This window comes from Saccopteryx leptura, chromosome 2, assembly GCF_036850995.1.
Source record: "Saccopteryx leptura isolate mSacLep1 chromosome 2, mSacLep1_pri_phased_curated, whole genome shotgun sequence".
Lineage (NCBI taxonomy): Eukaryota > Metazoa > Chordata > Mammalia > Chiroptera > Emballonuridae > Saccopteryx > Saccopteryx leptura.
In genome coordinates, this window is record NC_089504.1 from 271,533,513 (window position 1) to 271,554,466 (window position 20,954).

The window sequence follows — 20,954 nt, forward strand, 5'->3', positions numbered from 1 at the left end:
TTTCTCTCCCATTCCTTCCTTTCTCTCTCTCCCCCTCCCCCTCGCTTCCCTTTCCCCCTCCCCCATATCTTTCCCCCTTCTCCTCCACAGCCATGGCTTGATTGGTTTAAGTGCATCAACCCCAGGCACTCAGGTGCTAAAAATAGCTTGGTTGTGAGCAAGGCCCCAGATGAGCAGAGCATCAGCCCCAAACAGGTTTGCCTGGTGGCTCCTGGTTGGGGCACATGTGGGAGTCTGTCTCTCTGTTTCCCCTCTTCTCACTTGGAAAAGAAGAAAAAAAAATTTTTTTTAAGTTTCAGCTTAGAATTTTCATAAAGACAAATTTATATGAAATCTATTCAGGCACTTCATCAGCCAGTATGCAGAGATCAAATGATAAGGAAAATGAACCAATGGATCTAATTTAAGAGAGTACACAGTCTGTGCAAGGCTATAATCATACATATGTAATTACATGGGCTATTTTATGAAATAGCAAATGACATTCATTTTTTGACATTGAACTTGATTGTTTAAATAGTATCACTATCTAGTAGTCATTTGAGATTTGTGACTGCTGTTTTATATGCATATTCTTTTCTTTACATGTAGGTATAAAGTTTACTTTTTAGTTTTCATGGACATAAGTCCCTTTCTATACTTACTGTTCTGTATGTTCTATGAAAACTACAGGGCAGTGAAGAAGACATACACAGCAGGAGAGGAGAGAGGGAGGACGAGAGAGAATTATGAAAGAAGAACAGTAGCATTGGCAGAACTCCAGGCACTACCAAAGTGCTATCACAAATAGCTACCTGTAGGCCTGGTTTTGGAGGCTCCCATAGGGGGAACGGTAAAGAGGAAGTTGTTCCAGGTCTGCGGAAGGCTGTAGGATTTTCGATGAACAGGAGGTGCTGGGGTTTTTTTTCCCCACTTAGATGTTTTTTGCTACAGAATTAAAGTTCATGACAAAGGCCTGATGTTGACCAAAGCTGCTACCATTAATTACCTCTAGTGCTTCTGATTAGTGTTTAGGATTGTGTCAGTTTGCCTCCCTGATCTTAACTTTCTGACTCTGGGGCTGTGGAGTAGAGCATGTTAACATGACAGGAGCTGGGCACTGTGTAGGTCTGTAGAATCCCTAATAAGACTAGTGTGCCATCCCTCTCCACCTGTGCAGTCCTTGGTCTTACTCTCCCATTTTCCCTAAAGGTGAGACAGGATGCCTGTGTAAGAGGCCAGGAGGCAAGTAAGAGGTCGACAGATCTGTTTTTTCAGTCTTTCTGTTGCTTTATGATATTTGACCTAAATTGTAGCAGCATTAATGGAAGCCTCCTTTTAAGAAAGCTATTTGCCTAATAGACCTTAAAACGTGAAAGTGTTCTCTGTACCTTGCTTGTAGGAAGTAAATCCCCTCATGCGGCAGCTTAGGCTAGGGGATTATCAGAGGCACAAAGACTATTTGAAATGCTGGAGTGTTATCATGCTGACCTTAGGTACTTTTGCCTTGAAATGGTCCAGCTTTCCTTCCCAGAAATCTGTTTACTTTGTGTTTTTCCTATTTAGTATTAAGATGTATTGCCTTTAGAAAATATTAGTGATTTACAACCACTTCTTTTGTGGCAAAGGCATTTAACTTGTAAATAGAGGAATTAGTGGGCGTTGATGCTGTTCTGGAAAGTACTCAGTGTCGATTTCACGCATCTTGTGTCCTGGTCCCTGGAAGCCTCGGAGGCTACAGCAGGAGACAGGCAGCAGAGGGCCTGCTGCACACAGTGTATGTCCCAGCAGGAGACAGTCTGTAGGAGAAAGATGAGGTAGATCGGGACCATTACTGATTGTGGAAGGGGCCAAAAGGAAATAAACATGGAGATGAGAGTGACTGACTCAGAGAAGGGGGATGGGATGGGATGGGTGCTATTTTTTAGATACTGGATGAATGCAGATGCCCCGGCCATTCCCTGAGATGCAGGAGGGGCCGTCTGGGCAGAGAGAATGAAGATGAGGACTCGGGAGCAAGAACGGGCCCAGCAGGTTGAAAATTGTATTTCAAATGAGATCTCTCTTCCCATTGGAAGTCACAGAAGATGCATTAACAAACAAAAAATCTAGTTAATATTTAGCTTCTATTACAGGAGACTGCCACAAAGGCAAAGCGAAGTAATATTTCCATCTTGTTTTTTAGGGGCTTTTCCACCTCCCAAGGGCCACAAGGAAGCTGTTTCCAGGGAGATGACCCTCAGCAATGTGTGGATCTTTCTCATACAGTCTTTTGCATTTTTGTCAGGCTACATGTGGTTCAACATCATTCAGTATTTTTACCATCTCCTGTTTTAGGAACTGACTTGGACTTTCACGGTCTCCGTAGGAATTCAGACTTTCATGAGTGTGCATTATTTTACATGTGCAGATCAGAACATTAAAAAAAAAAAAAAAAAAGGAAATTCCATGGATGGATTAATATTTATCCCCCTGCGGGATATTTTAAAACTCTGCTTAAATGAGGATCAGTAATTTAATGACCTGCTAATATGTTTTGAGGACTTTTCATGTTTTAAAAAGATACTCTACCGCACATTTAGGCGAAGATCACATTTGAAGAAGAGGAAATCACAAAATCATCCTAGAAGACCGAGAGAAATTCTGTTGCCAGCAGATACTTGATAACTGAGTTCCAGCTCGGAGAGCTGTATCCGTCCTCCTAGCTAGTAGTCCCCTTAGGGCAGTGCTGTAGAGCGCCCTCCCTCTCCCACCTCTGCTGTGTACCTGGGACCTGGAGGAGGGCTCGCTGGCACCCTCTGAAGAACGTTGCCCTGTGTGTGCGGGGGCGCTGCAGGCCTCACCCGCCCCGCGGGGCTCTGCGTCCGGCCTGCTGTGGGGGAAGCAGTGTCCAGCGGACACGTCCTGGTACCGGAATGTGCTCTTTCAGAAGGCTAGCTCAGTCCAACACCGTGTTTACATGCGCTAGTGCTTGCCCTTGTGTGTGTGTGTCGGGGGGTGCGGGTGGGGGTACTTGGTTTCTCCTTCTGTATAGGAGGCATATCATAGATTGATAACTGTCTTTTATAAAATGCACTTTCATCAGATGCATCTATAGCCAAGGATTAGAAATATAGCCTGAAAACCAGCGTAAGCGTAACCCGTGAGCGGGACTCTCGAGAGGCTGTCCCATCACGTGTTCCGTCCATGCGCTGCTGTCTCCCTGCTCCCTGCTCCCTGCTCCGGGCGCCCCCTCCCACGTGAGGCTTCTATCTGACTCAGAGGCTTTTCCTTTCCTGTTTTCAATTTTGGGATACTAGCACCACATGCATCTGGGAGTGGTTGAAACAAATTACCGCAAACCATTTAAATGATCAATCTACAGTGAAATAGGCTAGTTTATCAGAAAAATAAGAGCTAGAGCCAGGCCACTGGCTTGAAGTGGTGACAGGTTGTCCCATGGCACCCCTAGAACCTGTCACATCAAAGAGTTGCCCATGTCAGGGCGGTGTGACCAGGAGAGAGACCAGCATACAAGGCTTCCCAATCCCTTCCGATTGCTTTTGAAGAGGATAAAGTCAAGTGTCTATTTCTAGAAGACATTTTTTTTTTTGTATTTGTCGCTGTGTTCATGCAGTTTACCTCACAGTAGAACCAAACTCCTCTCAGAGTGCTGGCCCCACACCGGTCGTCACCTGTACTTCCTGTGTCGAGGGGGAGAATGTCCTTCGGTTTGGGGTTGTAAGACTTGAGATCCTGGTGAGTCAGTGATAGTTTCTGTGACATGAGCATCATAGAGTCTTCTGTTGTCGCTAACCATACAAATCACAATTGTGAGAAGTAGGCCAGAAAGTTAAAAGTAAAGGCTGATGTTTTTTGTCTTTAAATAAAACCAAAACATGCTGAGAAGATACAGACTTTCTTCCAGTTCTGTGGGAGAGGTAAAGCCACACCAAATCCAGGCCCCAGCGGCTCCGCCTTCCGGTCCGCGCAGTGTGGGTGCGAGGAGAATAGTGCGTTCCCTGAAATACCTCATTGATTAGACTGCCGCTGGCAAGGCCCGGAAGGCGGCGCGTGCGTCAGCGCGGGGGTGGTTGTCACGGGGTGCCACTCTTCTGAAGTCTAAGCATTTCATTATGTGTTTTACAGCGATGGTGACGAGGTGAAACCAGTCTCAATGTAGAGAGATGGAGGCCAGATAGAAGCTTAAAGATGCTTCTGTTTGAGGCCCAGCAAATGCTACTAGCTCACAGGAGGAATTGGAATTGTTCATATGAGAGGTTGGTCAGCCATCTGGGGGATACGTTGTTCACTGCCGAGTGTGGCAGCACAGTCCTAGCTGTGAGAGCTTGTCCTCACTGCTGAAGCAAGCCACAGGCAGGGTGCCCAGTCCTCCTGTCAGAAAAGGAGATGCAGTACGCACACACATGCGGTTTAGGCCACTTTTGCCATCACTGTGCTCCAAAGGAACATGATATTAACATACTATACTCATGAAACAGACTATTCTGGAAAATGCTTTACTTTCCAAGCACAGTCATTTCAACAGCCTCTAGAGTGACAAATACCAATAGATGTGTGAGTTAATTTTTGAACAAAGGTCTGAGTTGTAAATAGATGTGTGTTTGATGTGCCCTATCCCTCTTTGATTCTTTATCAACATGTTCCCTCCTCCCTTCCGTCAGCAGAATGTGCTTGTTTGAGAGCATTGCTCATGCTTTCCTTATTAGTAACTGGAGTTCTCTGCTTGCACTAGATGTGGGGAGAGAGAGTCAGTGTTCTTATATGGCAATCAGGGCAGCAGCAATATGCCACTGTATGGCCTGAATAAAAATTCCTAATTTGTACTTCCTTTGCAAAATGAGACAAGAGGAGGTTTAGTGAATGTCCATTTTGTCAAGGGGAAAGAAGGTAACACCGAGACAGTTGTATAGCAGTAGCTTATAGCCTCTGAGCACTTCTTGGTGTCAGCTGACCTGCCAAGGCCCCCACAGCAGCTAGGGCTGCAGATTCCCCGCTGGATCCTGGATCACAGTGGTGGAGCATCTGTCTGGCCTGAGGCAGGTGCAATGACCACAGAAGTGACCACCCTAGAAGGTCACGCTTAAGTTCAGAAACTATTATTGGTGTTCAGATATACAAACACTGTAGAGAAGCTTATAGGCCAGTGGAAGGAAGAGAAAAATTACAGAATAGAAATGATGTCTTGGGTAGTCAAACAAACTAGTTGAAAATCTAAATAGCAGGTTTTTGTTTTGTTTTTTAAAAGGATAGATGTGAGTTCATGTCTGTCATGTTATCTGTCATAGTTTAATATAAAAACCAACCCTTAATTTTCCACAGTAAAGGAACTAGAGATACTGGATAATTATTCCAGTAATAAGTCACAGTAAGCCAAAAATCTCATTGTATTTAGGAGTTCGAATTTTTATTCTCATCAAACTTTTTTCTTTCTGGATGCTTACTAATTTAAAAAATGATTTGAGTTGTTTCTTAGTTTCTCTTGCCTATATATTTATGACAGTGTTAATGAATAATGGAAAGATTTGGAAAGACAGACGGCTTCAGGAAGAGGAAGCACAGATACCTAAATAATCCATAGGCTCGAAAAGGAATCCATAATAATCAAGAGTTGGCGATGTTGCAATTGTTCTCAAGCATTTTTATGGAAATGCAATGTTAAATCACCAAATGTAAACCTTCATATCGTTTGGATCAGTGTTAAGAATGCCTCTTCACTCTTTGCTCGCGTCACTCACTTCTTGTGGATTTGTCTTAGTATAACCGTTTTTTTTGACAATCACTTCCCTAAAGACTCGTCTGAACTAGTGGGACCCGGTTGTAATCATGGAACATAGTCTGTAACCATGGATAGTCTTACTGGATTCTCTTTGTATGTAAGAAAATTGTATTTGCACTGCTGCATAGGAACAGTTAGTTATCCTTCATTACACAGGACTTCCCTCCAGAGTTACTGTTCTGAGCATGCCAGCTCTGGGCCACAAAGGATGGATAAAAACGGTTAGTCTTATTTTTGGCCATGTAGTGCTGTGAACCTTGCTTCTGATAACATGAAAGGCAAAGTCAACAGCAGCACTGGACAGCAGGTATACTGGTTCATTGTATGAGGGGGTGGAGACTAATATGTTTGGGACCAAAACCACCTAAATTGGACATTTCTAGATTGCCAGGGGGCCGGGCATTCTCTGGAGCAGTCACTGGTTGGTGCTTTATTGTAATTATTTTGCATTGATCCCCAACAAGTAGGAACTGGACCCTGGGAATGAGCCGAGGGTGCTGAACTGTTGGGGGAGGGTAATTGTGGCCACATGGAAGATAATATATGCGTTTTTCTGCAAAATTTCCATTTAAGGAATTTTACATTTAAAATATTTTTTTAAAACAGTTTAAAGAGCAAAAAAAAAATTAAGTGTACTCTAGTTGCAAAATATGCACACATATTTTGAATGGCTTTATTTTTATTGTGTAAAACTGTTGAACACATACACGGCTGTGATGCACAAATTCTTTACCTGTAAGGAGTCTATGCATTTTACAGTGACTTCCGTTATGACGGGGTAATGAAACAGTTATACTTTGAACTGCCATTGTTGTGTTAAGTGCTTTCATTTTCTTTAAAGTTATCACAAAGTTGTATTTATTTTCTACAGATGGATTTTAGTTTTCCTGATGCCATGATGTTTACTTCAGCTTGGTGACCTTTCTTTGTGTACTGCATGTTGTCATGTACGATAAGAATGAATGTAAAGGCTGCGGCACCTGTAATTTTTGTAAAGGGCTGGTCACACGTGGATCTGGTTTATGAATGCATTGGGATTATTTTAGTAACCAGATGACCTTTTCAGAAATTGAGATGTGAACACCAAAAGACGCATTTTCTCAACAACAAAAAAATTAATAGCTGGTTCTATTTTTTTTAACCTAGAAAAAATAAAGTTGATTTTTTCCAAGTAAAGTGCTTTTAATTCTTAGTAGTGGGGATGGGGTATTTCTGTTTTACCGGAGCTATTTGACAGTAACATCTGTGGACATGTACTTAGAACACACTATGGCAGTTGGATGCTGAGGGCAAACTGAAAAACCAAATGGAAAACACTGTTCTTCCTCCTCTGGTTTTAAACTGTTTCCTCCTTCCCCTCCCCCGTTCTGCCCATCCAGTGTTATGCTGGTCAACATTAAACAGTCCACTCTTCTGGGACAAAGTATGTATACAAGCATACATAAGTTATAAATTTTGCTGATAGCAAGGATGTTATAACACAATTGACAGATAATAAAATATATATACTTTATTGTTAATTCTTTGTAACCAAGTGATCCTCCCAGGATGCTCTAATTGATTTTTGCTGAACTTTTCGGCTAACCTATGACTGTGATCCAACCATGATTGGAAAAGTAGAATAACATCCTAATCCAATCATTTCTCAGATTTGTCGTTCAGTCTGGCATGTGATCTGTTAAAATATTTCTTAGCCTTGTACAAATTATACTCCTTAAAGCGAACCACATTTAGCTTCAGCACCAGTGGGAAGATTATATAATTTAATTTTAGTAACAGCCGTTTAACAGCTACTGGCAAATTCTAAAACTGAAAACAGTTGGCTCTCAAGCTGGAAAGCGATGTCTCCAGCACACCACTGCCCGATGCCATTTTTTTCCCCCAACGATTAGTGTAGGATAAACTTCTCACAGTTAATCTACTGATTGTTTTCAGGAAATCCCTACCTCTGACCCTGGCAGGGGCTTTTAAGGTTAGGAAAGTATTAACATCAATTCTACAGAACGGGATTTTTAAGGAATTTGACAAGAGCCAACTTTTCCTGAAGTGCATGTAAAGCTTACATATTTCTAAAGTTGGTTCTATGCTTTTATTTCTCAAAGTAAACTGTGATATAGGCATCTCTAAGATTTGATTTGAAAATTTTAAACATGTTTCAATATTTGTAGAATATGTTTGAGCCCACTGAAAAAATGTTTAATGTATTAAAACATCTTACATGATCTACAAAGTAAGTTAAATCGTGACAGTTCAGTCTACCTCTTCTGTTTCCTGTCTGGGTTTAGGCTGCTATGGAATGAGATTGCAATTTTCTTCCCCTAAAAGTGGTTTCTGTAGAAGACAGAATAAACTGGGCGCAGAGGCCTGAGAGCTAATGTGAAGCACTCAGAGATCTACTGCTGACCAGCCCTGTTCCTCGCGAGTTGGGGAAAAACAACAAACAAAAAAGCCATTGTTTTAAATTTCCACTTAATATGAAAATGTTTGTTTTAAAAATGTTTCTTCCTGCTGAAAAAAAAAATGTATTTTTAAAAGGAAAAAAATCCTCTTTTGGCTATAAGAAAAAGTCAGCTGTATGAGCAGGTGTGACCATATATATCATAACATGCTGATATGATATAAATCAATAAATTTGTACCTCTCAGGATTTGGACAACCTTGTTCTTAACTCTTAGAGGGGCTTGAGAAATATAAACTAAGTATCAATAATCCCTTGGACCATGGGAAGAGGATTGGTTAACCACTGGAAATGAGACAGGCTTCTCTGATAATCAGAAAATACCCCTGAATTAGCTATGATTAAAGGAAGAAACTGGGATGATGTTTTGCTAGAAAGCATGAGCACACCACAGACCTCATTACTGAGCTCTCCCCTGGAGAGTTCTGTTGCCTCTTCTTGGAATACTATCTGTCTTTTAGGTGTCTGACTCTAGAGATAGTGGGAGAGTTCTCTTTGCTTACTTCAGACTAGAGAGAACACGGGCCACCCTTGGGACTGTAGTACTCTAATTCATGTCACTGAGAAGTTACCAGGCTGGGATACTTACATCCCTTCAAAGACCAATTGCTGTATCTTCATTCCTTTGTTTCATTTTGTTTCATTAGAAGTCTTTTTAAGTGATAGGAGGGGAGACAGACAGACTCCCACATGTGTCCCAACCAGGATCCACCTACCAAGCCCCCTCTGGGGCCATGCTCGCAACCGAGCTATTTTTAGCGCATGAGGTGGAGGCTCCACAGAGCCATCCTCAGCTCCCTGGGCCAACTTGCTTGAACCAGTCGAGCCATGGCGGCAGGAGAAAGAGAGAGAGAGGAGGGAGGGGTGGAGAAGCAGATGGGCACTTCTCCTGTGTGCCCTGACCGGGAAACAAACCTGGGACTCCCACATGCCAGGCGAACACTCTACCACTGAACCAAGTGGCCAGGGGCCCTGTGTTTCATTTTTGATGAAAAAAATTTCTCTGAAAAGGGTCTTATCTTCAGTTTTTTACCAGTTAATTAACACTGTATCAGGATCAGTTGATGGACAGTTGAGGGAAAAGAAAATAGGTACCTAGAAGTGGAGAAATCAGAGGAGCTTGGAGTACTACTAGGAAGATGGACCCAGAAGCGTTGGAAGGCTAGGGAACGCTGAAGGCTGCTGTCTGAAAACGCTCACACACCCGACACAGGAAGGCCCCAGGGAGTATTCAGGCACAGAAGACTTAAGGAAATCAACTTCCACAGGAACTCTGTCCTGGACTGCCATCTCTGAGGGCTCAGCTGAAGAGGCACCCGCCTGCCACTTCCAGAACTCAACCCTCTTGGCAGAAGAAGAACGTGTCTCTCAGCTACTTAGGCATCTCCATGATGCCAAACAAAGGGACAATTCAAAATATTGGGGACAAGGAGCCCCTTTAATTGATCATTGCGGGCATCTAGAGCCTATATAGGGCTTTTTATCGTTCCCAGATATGTACACATTTCAGTAAAGCTAAGGGGTGGCACTGGAAACAAGGCCCCTGGGCCTGTGTTGGCTATCCTGAACTCTGATACATTCAGTGTGAGACAGTGAGAGCAGGGCAGCTCAGGGTGCCCCAAAAGTAGAGCAACCAAGACTTCTTTTGGCTTACACCAGGACCGGCAGTGTCACTTAGCTTAAAGTGAGTCACAGGGCCCGGCCAGGTCCAATGTGGGAAGGTCTCTGGAAGGGTGTGAGTACTGGGAGGCAGGGCTTATTGAGAGCTATCAGTGAAGAACAGCTATCACAAAAAAAATCCTCAGCTGTTTGAATAGGTAACACTAAACAGGTCTAGAAGAGTTATTTCACTGACAGATTTGCTCATAATTTTAGTACTTGGAAAGTTTTTGAGTTTCCAAATACTTTTTTTTTTAAAGATTTTACTGATTTTAGAAAGAGGATACAGAGAGAGAGAGAAAGGCGAGGGGGAGTGGGGGGGAAAGAAAGTACCAACTTGCAGTAGTTGCTTCTCACATGTGCCATGACCAGGCCCAGGATTTTGAACCAGCAACCTCAGCATTCCAGAGCGATGCTTTATCCATCACACCACCATAGGTCAGGCTCCAAGTACTTTTAAGAGAATTAGATCTGTTGATTCATCAATCATTCATATAAATCTCATTAATCAAAGGAACCCCTATCTGAGAAAAGGGAGGTATTGTTTGGACATAACCTATATGTTGCTTTTTTTTTCTTTTTTCCATTTTTCTGAAGTGAGAAGCAGGGAGGCAGAGAGACTTCTGCATGCACCCGACCGGGATCCACCCGGCATACCCACCAGGGGGTGATGCTCTGCCCATCTAGGGCTCTTGCCCTGTTGCAACCGGAGCCATTCTAGTGCCGGAGGTGGAGGCCATGGAGCCATCCTCAGCGCCCGGGCCAACTTTGCTCCAATGGAGCTTTGGCTGTGAGAGGGGAAGAGAGAGAGAAAGGAGAGGGGGAACAGTGGAGAAGCAAATGGGCGCTTCTGTGTGCCCTGGCCGGGAATCGAACCTGGGACTTCTACACACTGGGCCGACACTCTACCACTGATACATCAGTCATTTTTGGAGCCAATAGGAACTTCAGAAATCACCTTGTTTTGAGATGGTGGATTTCGTTTTGGTGCAGTTTTGTTCCATGGCCGGCAGCATGAAATGGCTACGTAACAGACTGCATAGACTAGAACCAGGTGCCTGATTTCCACTGGAATGTTTTCCCTCAAACAGCAGATTGCTTCTGTTTGGTTTTCTGTTTTCAGTAAATAAGAGTTAAATCTAGAGGATTAAGTACACTTGTTAAAGGAGTGATGGATCCTAAAGCTTCTGCAATTTCCTTTTCCTGGGTTTTAAAGTAAACATAATAGTTCCCAAATGCTAGAAGGTTATTTTTATATGTTCCCCTTTGCTGTTGCAGAGATACAATTTAGCCACTAACAATGTCTGAAATCCATGTTGTTGTTTTCATGAGTATGAAAGTGAAATGTGTTTTGTTTTTGTTTTTGCCCTGTATAGAAAAGAAAGAGAATGACTTTGTTTCAGACTAAAAGGGATAGTGATTTCAATCTCATATTAGTTCCTTTCATTTCTGAATTTCAGATATGAAACCCCAGCAGGTAATAAATTCAGGGCCATGGCTACCTCTAGTGCCCGACGTCCCTCTATTATGGTGGCTACTGGGCTCCAGGGCTTATCCAAACAAGAGTCAGCAGAAGGGGGACAGGACCCAGGCTCAGCGCATGAGCTTGAATTCCAAACCCTTTGACAAGTTTCTTACTCTCTCAACCTCACTCTGATCGTGTGTTAAAAGGGAAATTATCAGAGTTCTTTTCAGTATTAAATGAGATCGTGTGTGTGAAGCACTTCATACTGACTGCCCAGTAGGGGAGGCTGTTTTATCCCACCCCAGCTGGGCTTCACAGAGGATGTAAATCATCCCCATACTTAGCTGTGCCTCAGGTCCCAATGAACTGTTTGGTTCATAAGAATTGTCTATAATGCCCACCATCCCATTTTCCAGGGCCTGGGATCCTTTGGATTTGTAAGGTAAACAAATGCAATCAGCCATTGCCAAGCTCCTAACCTCACTTAGTCAGACTGTATCTAGTTATTGAAGCCTCCAGATAGCAGATCTGAGGGGGAAAAAAGAAAACGCTCTGAGGTCGAAGAGTCAGTTAGGAAGGCGAGGAGACAAAGGCTAAAGAGGAAACAGGATCCACGAGGCAGAAGACATTACATAGTCTTACTAGGGACCTATTTTTGCTTCTGAGACATGATGTCACTTGTGGTGAAGACCTTGAGCTAATTACCAAAAGGGAGGGAAATATAATTTCGAGTCGTTGGAAGCTATCCACCAAGCCCCTGGTTCTCTCTGTATAATTCATGTGGCTCTAAATATAAAAGCCTTCATAGCACTGAGGCATCCTAAAGATTCAGGAAGCCACAGCCGTTTTTAAAACCTTTTTCCTTCCTAGTTGCAGAAGTTCCTGAGGTCCATATGTTGAGAATGGACATTTTATATTTTGTTGTAAGTGCAGCGTCCTCACTTCTTAGAAACCCAGGTACCAGAAAGGAATAGGTGGATTAGAATCAAATGCTGCTTATGGTTATTGAGGTGTCGTGGTAGAGTACAGAAGAACTTTAGGTGGAGCTGGGACAGCAGCCATGGATTGGAGGCTCAGCTCTGCTGGGGACAGAGCAGGGAGGTGATAAGAAGGTGATACCTCAAAGTCTGATCTGGCCCTAAGACCTTTTGATTCTTCAGCCTGATCCCCAACAGGCTGTGCAGCCGACCGCTCACAGCCCTCGTTCAGAGTATAGACACCAGAAGGCAATTCACGAGAGACGGGATAAAGGACAAAGAGAGATTATGGAACAGGTCTCAAAGATTTGGAAAGACCGAAGAGCCATCATCTGGTGGGAAGCTTGGCGTGAACAATGACTCATGGACATGCACCTGTGCCTGTCCAGGCACGACAATATGCCGAGCAGTCCTGGGCTGGCTTGAAATAAAGAGCACCTGGCTTTGTTTCCTAAAGGATGACGAAAACAGGCAAGGGAATGAATTAACGAATGTGGACTTTATAAAGCTGTGTCTCCTTGGAGGCGGAGAAGTGGAATCATTGACTACTCCACCTTCAGAATCCATTTCATTGAAGATCAGGAATAGTAATTGGAATAAACTGGAGTTGTGTCTGAGTGCTGAGGAAACCTGGTGTGACAGGGGACACACTGACTCAGACTACTTGCTATTTATTGAAAGAGGAAGGACAGGAGGGCTACGTCCCCAGCCCCGCTGGTAGCACCCTGTCTGACCCCAGGGGTAGATTCTGACATGAGAGACCAGCCCAAGTGGGAGCGCCCCGTGGGTTTCTCCTTTGGAAGGCATGTGTCGTTGGGGTTGGGGGTGGGGGTGGGGGTGGGGTGGGGAGGGGAGGCGTGGTGGGGGTGGGTGCAGAATATAGGTACAGAGAATCTGAAAACCAGATGAGAAGGAAGTGAAAGTAAAGGATGGGGCCACAGAGGGTGTGCTATAAGCTGCAGAAGAGCAGTAAGCCTAAGGAGCAACTGAGAAGCAACAATCGTGTCGTTCAAGGTGGTGCAGGTGCGTGCTTACCAGCAAGTCTGCGTGACGAGCACCTGGCTCTTCCGGTCAGCCCTGCACCCCACCAGGACGACAGCAAGCGTCCTGCCCTTCCTGCCCGCTCAGGTTTCAAGTCTCAGGGACCTCCACTTCTCACAGTTTCTTGTCCTGCCCATTCCCTTGGGCAGCTGCTCTCCCAAAGGGAGGGCATTGGTGAAGTGCTCAGGATTCTGTTAATGAATGTATTTCCTGAGTCTAGGGTGGGACAAAACCACGTGATTCTAGAAGCTTCCATTTCTGTCCTTGACTGGCACTTTTATAAAGTGCACGTTCCACGTTCTACCCTCTTTCCTCATGGATTGTCTCTTTGGTTGTTTGAGGTGGTTGTGTTTTCGTTTGTTTTTACATTTCCGGGCTATTTCTTTGGCCAGTGGGGAAGGAACTTCTGGGACCCTGCAGCGTTTAGGGAAGTCTAGTACCTTTCCACAAAGGCAGCTCCTGGAGGGCGGCTCAGCTCACGCTGTCTCCATCACTCTTGTCACTGTCACTACGGCTCGGGGGAGAAGGGTTAGTGCAAAGAATCAAAGAATTGTTGCTTCCCTCTTTGATCGGCAGAGAGACTTCCGAGGTGACACGTGATTTCTGAAAGCAGGAAGGGGAAAGGCCGAGTGGGGTAGCCAGCACAGCTCATCTGGAAGTTCCCTCTTTCCGATGCTTAGAAGATGCCTGCTGTACTCACGGACTCACCGAGGGTGGGGAGACCCCAGTGAGATAATCTTTGGGAAACAGTTTGGAGATCCTTAAAACAAGAGTGAGGGGCGGTTACAATTAGCATCAGCAATGGAACAGGTCCTTTCTTACCACTAGAAGAATTCACAAAGAAGTGGGGCAGGCCTGTGCCGGGGGTGCTGGGTGGGAGAGCCCACACCTGGGTGGGGGTGTACCAGCTGACCCCAAAGGCTGCCCCCCCCCCCAGGCATTGTCAGTCACTGGGACTGTGATAAAAGCTCCCACTGTGCCTGAATTTTCTGCTTTGCTCAGAGTTGGGAAGAAACAATGAGCTCAGAGGACAGGCTCATTTGCTCTCATCCCTTATAAGAGCCCCCCCACTCCACCCCAGAGCAACAAGCTGCCAGGCAAGACCAGCTAAGTAGGTTGCGGGACCCAGTACAAAATAAAAAGTCAAAGCTCCTGCTCGGTTAAAAAAAATGTGAAGAATTTCAAGATAGCACCTGACCAGTGGTGGTGCAATAGATTGAGCATCAGCCCTGGATGCTGAGGGCCCCCTTTTGAAACCCTGAGATCACCAGCTAGAGCACAGTCTCATTGACTTGAATGTGGCAGGCTTGCTGACTTGAGCACAGGATCACCAGCTGGAGTGTGGGATTACTGACATGATCCCACGGTTGCTGCTTGAGCCCAGGGTAACCGACTTGAGCAAGGGGTCACTGGCTTGAGCCTTCCAGTCAAGGCACATATGAGAAAGATATCAATGAACTAAAATGAAACAACTATGAGTTGGTGTTGCTTATCTCTCTTCTCCCTGTCTCTTTCTCTCGTTAAAATAAAAAAGAAAGAAAAAATTTCAAGATGGCAACAGTGGGTAACATTGCCTCAGTTTCCACATCTGCAGACTGTATCAGCCCCGCCGTGTCAGCTCACAGTGTTGGTGTGAGATCAAATGAAACGACGTCTGGGAGCAGAGTTTTCACATCAGCGGAGTCTTATGTAAATGGGACACAGTGACCATTGTTCGCTGCCCTGTGCCTGGCATCGCCTTTGTTCCTACGCTCTCTTCCTGGCCCTCACAGTGGACTTCGTTGTTTGGAACTTGTTAGCTTGGCAAACTCCTATTTGTCTGGAATCTAAACTGGGGATGCTCCAACAGGCCACTGGTGGGTTGTCTCGGGTTGTGGTTCTGTGGGCGGAGCGCTCGGTCCGGGGCCAGAGCCAAGACGCCTCCCTCCAGATCCAACTAGGGGCTCTGTGGCTTTTGGCAAAGCCGTTGGTTTCCTAGAGCCTCGCGTGATTCACCTGACAAAAGGGGTTATTAGGCTTGTCCCGCCTACCCCTTGGGTTCTCCGGAGGGTCAAGCTAGATTACATGGGTCAGTGCGGGGTGAGCTAGGTGCTCACGCGCTACAGTGACTATAGAGACTATTGCTGAAGTAGTCTGCCTTGGTCCCGCAGCATGCATCCACCCACGAGGCCTACTATGGACCTGGACGCACAGACAAGACCCTGAAATGTTTTCTGGATCTTCTGAGAAGGTCAGTGAATGAAGAGAAAGACTCATTCTCTTATAAGCCAGGGGGGTATAGGTAGTCGTCATCATTATGGTGATGGTTGTTATATGTGTTATGTCAGAAAAAAAAAAAGAAAGAAAGAAACGAGAGGGAAAGGAGTGAAATTCAAGTCCTAGTAAAGGAAGAAGAAAATGGCGAGATATCTGGGGAGGGACAGCAGGAACCAGAACAATGGAGCAAGGTGGGACCTAAGTGCAGAGCCTGGAACGAGGCCACGTGGCAGGTGATGTTGGCTTCGCTGTGCTGGCAGAACCCCAATTTTTCTCATGTGTCAGAGGAGCCCTCCCCCTCCCCATGAACCACGGATGAGCCGTGATTGACTTAGAATCTCCTGAGCCAGTGGTCGGCTTACCAGGGTGATCCTGGGCTTCTGGGAGGATTTCCCCCTCCTTGATAAGGAACTGAGAGATGAGAGCACCTCTTCCCTCCTCCCGGTCAACCTCCCATCTGACATTAAGCACCTGAGCTGGATAATTGCGGGTTTGTGTTTCTAACCTGCTCCCACCCCCGCACCCTCTGCCCACACCTTCCTGTTTTGACCCCAGGGCAGGAGAGGCCGAGGCTTGGAGCCGCTGTGGCCCTTCCAGTAAGAAAAAATCCAGGAGTGTCTCAGAGGAGGTGACCAAGAACCCCGACTCTGTTACAGTGTTGAACCTTGGAATCCCCTCCAGGCTTCTTTGTTTTTTTTTTTTTTGTATTTTTCTGAAGCTGGAAAAGGGGAGGCAGTCAGACAGACTCCCGCATGCGCCCGACCGGGATCCACCCAGCACGCCACCAGGGGCGACGCTCTGCCCACCAGGGGGCGATGCTCTGCCCCTCTGGGGGTCGCTCTGTGGCGACCAGAGCCACTCTAGTGCCTGAGGCAGAGGCCAAGGAGCCATCCCCAGTGCCCGGGCCATCTTTGCTCCAGTGGAGCCTTGGCTGCGGCAGGAGGGGAAGAGAGAGACAGAGAGGAAGGAGGGGGGGAGGAGTGGAGAAGCAGATGGGCACCTCTCCTGTGTGCCCTGGCCAGGAATCAAACCCGAGACTTCTGCACGCCAGGCCGACGCTCTACCACTGAGCCAACCGGCAGGGCCTCCCTCCAGGCTTCTTGATGTGTGAGAGAAGGAATGTTCTCCTGGTTTAGGTCACTTTAATCCAGTAATGACAAGAGATCCAGGGATAAAACAACGCCGATGTGTGCCTTTGAAGGGTTTGCCCAGCACTTTTATAGACACTTGTTTTATTTGTCACAGAAAACAAGAGGACAAGTGATCTTTCCCTCTTTTTAAAATAAATGAGGAAACTGAGGCCTGGGAGGGATACTGACTGCCGAGGTCACACATTAACTGGTGGGAGGTCTGAGAGAGTAAGTCAGGGTTTCCGACTGTCCGCCGGTACTCTTCCCACTCTTCCACCCGGGAGAGACCGAAATCAAAGCTGGACAGGGCTGCCTGACCAGGCGGTGGCGCAGTGGATAAAGCGTTGGACTGGGATGCTGAGGACCCAGGTTCGAGACCTTGAGGTCGCCAGCCTGAGCGCGGGCTCATCTGGTTTGAGCAAAGCTCACCAGCTTGGACCCAAGGTCGCTGGCTTGAGCAGGGACTTACTCCGTCTGCAGAAGGCCCACGGTCAAGGCACATATGAGAAAGCAATCGATGAACAACTAAGGTGTCACAATGCGCAACAAAAAACTAATGGTTGATGCTTCTCATCTCTCCGTTCCTGTCTGTCTGTCCCTGTCTATCCCTCTCTCTGACTCTCTCTCTGTCTCTGTAAAAAGAAAAAAAAATAATAATTAATTAAAAAAAAAAAAAAAGCTGGACAGGACTTACAAACACCCCAGACAGCTAACACGAAAGGTCAGACCGTTCCCTGTCTCAGCTCCCAGAAGACTCGGGAAAATAAAGAGAGAATTTGATCAACTCTGGGTCAGCCATTAGGTTGGGGAACTGGGAACCAAACGTAGGAAGTGGGGAGATGGACAGAGGAGGAAGGTGGCAGGCGCCTCTGCACCCTCAGGAAGCCCCTCGACGGAGGAGGGAAAGGTGAGAAAGGGCAGAACAAGGACAGGCATCTTTCCAAAGCGCTGAACCGCAGGCACTATGCACCGGGCAGTGGAGAGACAGCCATGCGCATGCGCTAGAGACAAGTGTCAAGAGCACGCTCTGCCTGAGGAGCTTTCTAGAAGAGGTGAGGTCTGAACAGAGGAAGGAGCCAACGAACTTGGGGGAGGAGCAGGACGGATGAGGGGGGGCGCAGCTGTGCAGCCTCGCTGGAGCGGGAGGCCCACACAGGTATCACCAGCAGCTCGGTGGAGAGGAACGTGGTTTTGATTCTTTTGTTCTCCCTCCCACCCTTCCTTCCACTTTTTCTTTCAATCAACAAATCTACACTGGGGCTTACCAGGGGTTAGGTATTGACTGGTTGATGAAAACTCTGTGGCCAGAGGCTCATAGGCACTTCCCCTTGTCAGCTCCTGGAAAGACGCAGTGAAAAGGCGAGGTCTCTTGGACCTTGCAGTCCAGTCAAGAGAAATAGAGTAAAAAGCAGCCAACTTCCTCATTTTCAGATTCCATATTTGTGAAGTCACCTGTTTTCTAGAACTTATTTACAACCTCAAGGTCAACACCTCCAGCACTTTCAGAGTCATTTGGGGACAAGTGCAGAGTTGTGAAGTTTCAGTCGCCCGATGTGCACGGTGCCAGATGAGGTGGAACCTTTTCATTCTGCTCTGATAGTCTAAACAAGCCTCCTTTTTCTGGCCTATTCAGGGTCATTCCCCCCTTTTTTTTTTTTTCCTGAAGTGCCTTACAGAGAAAAGATGAGTGTTAAATAAACTCCATTCAGGCAGGAGTGCTGTTGGCTGTGAGTCCCATGTCAATGAATCAATGAGTATAGTAAATAAGTCATCTTTAAATGGAAACACACATAGCACCAGGTTAGGTATTGACTGGTTGATGAAAAGTCTGTGGCCAGAGGTTCATAGGCACTTACTCTTGTGTTTCCCCAGAGGCTCAATATTTGCTCATTCGTTGTTCATGGCAACTTTCTAGAACATAACTACCTCAATTAATGAGATAGGACTATGTTTTATTTATGATGAGTGCCATAATAATCAAACAGGGAGATGGACTGGCCTGTGATAGGGGTGGGGTGCTTAAGGTGTTGTAGCAAAACCAGCAAGAGTATACAGATGTTCACACCAAAGTTCAAAGTTAAAGGAGTCTTTTATTCAAAGCCGGCGACCGCATGGAGACTGTTGGGCAGATAAAATATATTATGCTCACTTTATCAAAAATGGTGCTGCCCACATGGAAGCCTCTTGCCCCTGAGATTGCTTGGGATGGGCATGATTATGTTAGTATGTGTTGGGGGAGGGCTTTTGCGCCAAAAGGTTTTAAAAGGAAGATAGATCACGTTCCGGAGAGAGTGATTACATTCTAAGAGGAGCCCATGCTGTAGGAGAGCAGAGAAAGGCCACGTGGAAGAGAGGAGAGGCAGCCAAGATGACAGAGTGCTGAAGGAGAAGCCAGTTTGTGCAGAGAGAAGGAGATGGGGAACAGAGATGAATAAGGCTGGTGAGCTAGAAACCTTTGACTCTAGGAAACTCAGATAAATCAGTGGCTTTGGGAACCCTGAATGGAAAGGGAAGTATTTTCTCACTGTGTGTATTTCTTGCCCGCTGGGTGCAAGCTAGAATTAAAGATAATGGCCCACCAGTTCTTGGCTCCATTGTTTCATTACCGACTGCCCGAATCCAATGCGAACCTGTATGGGCCAGGCGGCTGTGATGGTGGCCATGTCTATTGGCTTTACAGAGACCTAAGTCAGTCAAATCATGCAGCCCCAAACACAGTTTGAAGTTAGCTTTTAAAGACAAAATCACACACTGATTGGGGTATGAGGCGGAGGGGAAGCCTAGCAGTAAAACAAAGCAGTGAAACAAGCTCATTTATAATGTTTATCTATAGGATTAATTCAAGGAGAGACATTCTGGGAACATCTGCAACCTTGCAGCACTAGCCCAAGGCCAGAGCCTGTAACACCAGCCTCAAGGCCAGGAGTAGGGAGTCTTTCATAAAAAATAAGTTCTGCTGAAAGTCTCTTTGTTTTAGAGTAAGTTCTGCTGCTTCATTTCAAAGGGAGACCAGTCTAGAAGGTGACACTTGAGCTAAGATCTGTATGACAGAAAAAGCAGCTTGCCTGATGAGACCTGAGAGGGGACAGCAAGGACCCTGCCTGGGTAGGGAAGCTGTGGGCGTGGCCGGCAGCGGACTGAGAGCCCGTGCAGCTGGGAGCTGCTCTGCAGTCCCCCTGGGTTTCCACAATGTTTCAGGCTTATCTCACGTGTATCCCTTCAGATCTGGGAGGGTTACATCGTCAGCCCCTGGGCCCTCATCGTATTCCGTTTATAACCTAATGCCTGGCACAGAGATGGTATTTTAAATTGTTTTGATGGATGAATAAACAAGTTCAGAGTTTGCCTCTGGAATGTTCAGGTGCCCAGGAGGGCTTGTGGGTATATAAATCATCGGGGGTGGGGGTGGGGTGGGGGGATTCTGTGTCAGCAGGGCAGGTGGAGGGGGCACATGGCTGTGGGCAGTGAGTGGTGAGGAGGGCGTAATGCCCCAGTCTCTTTCCAGTGGCTTATTCAAGAGGGAAGCAGAGAAGTCGGGTGGTGACTACAGAGGCAAAGGTGGGGTTTAAGATCCAAAGACCCCAATACATTTATATGTTAAGGGAATGGATAAGTGGAGAGAGACAGGTGAGAGTCAGGAGAACCAAGGCCTGGGACAAGGGGAGGGGAGGGGCCTGGAGCACAGGTGGAAGCTCCAGGAACGGGGTGATCAGCAGACACTCCGGGTTAGACAATGACACAGTCGGGGCGGGGAATGGGCATCCAGCCAAAGCAACTTCACTCAGCTGCCTCACAGGCAAAATGGAACCTCCATCTTCTTCCTGTTAGGTCCAGAGCATTCCTTTTTCTCAACCATTCCTTTGCCTCCAGCATGCAGGAAGCCATTGTTGAACTTCAGTGGCCCTATCAGGTCACTAGCCTCCAGCTGGGTCCAGATCTCCAGGTGACATTGGCCAGAGTTCAGGGTAATCCTGCATTCTTCTCCCTGTTGCTTTGTTACCTGACCTCGGAGATTGGGTTACCCTGGGATAGGGTTCGCTGCTTTGTCCGGGGCCGTGCGATCCTGTCAAGGAAGGAGCATGGGTGTGAATTATTAAGGAAACCTCAGGTTCTCAACAACTCCCTGGAGGTTCAGAGATGCCAAGAAACCCGAGAGGAGCCAGCCCTTGGGGTGCAGCAGCTGGGATTGAGCGGACGATCACTTCCCAGG

The 20,954-nt window shown here is 46.3% G+C and overlaps 2 protein-coding genes across 4 annotated transcripts in view; both read left to right on the forward strand.

Moving 5' to 3' along the window:
• LPGAT1 (lysophosphatidylglycerol acyltransferase 1) overlaps positions 1 to 6,934 on the forward strand; it is a 113,924-nt gene extending 106,990 nt beyond the window's left edge. For all 3 annotated transcript variants that reach the window (XM_066361800.1, XM_066361799.1, XM_066361801.1), the window contains one exon: positions 2,165 to 6,934. In XM_066361800.1, coding sequence (XP_066217897.1) covers positions 2,165 to 2,316 — 152 coding nt within the window. In that variant the 3' untranslated portion in view covers positions 2,317 to 6,934. The remainder of the gene's footprint in view (positions 1 to 2,164) is intronic.
• Positions 6,935 to 15,470: 8,536 nt separating this feature from the next.
• Positions 15,471 to 20,954, forward strand: part of NEK2 (NIMA related kinase 2) — a 57,727-nt gene continuing 52,243 nt past the window's right edge. The window contains exon 1 of the mRNA XM_066361802.1: positions 15,471 to 15,588. The gene's annotated coding sequence lies outside the window, so the exon portion shown is untranslated. The remainder of the gene's footprint in view (positions 15,589 to 20,954) is intronic.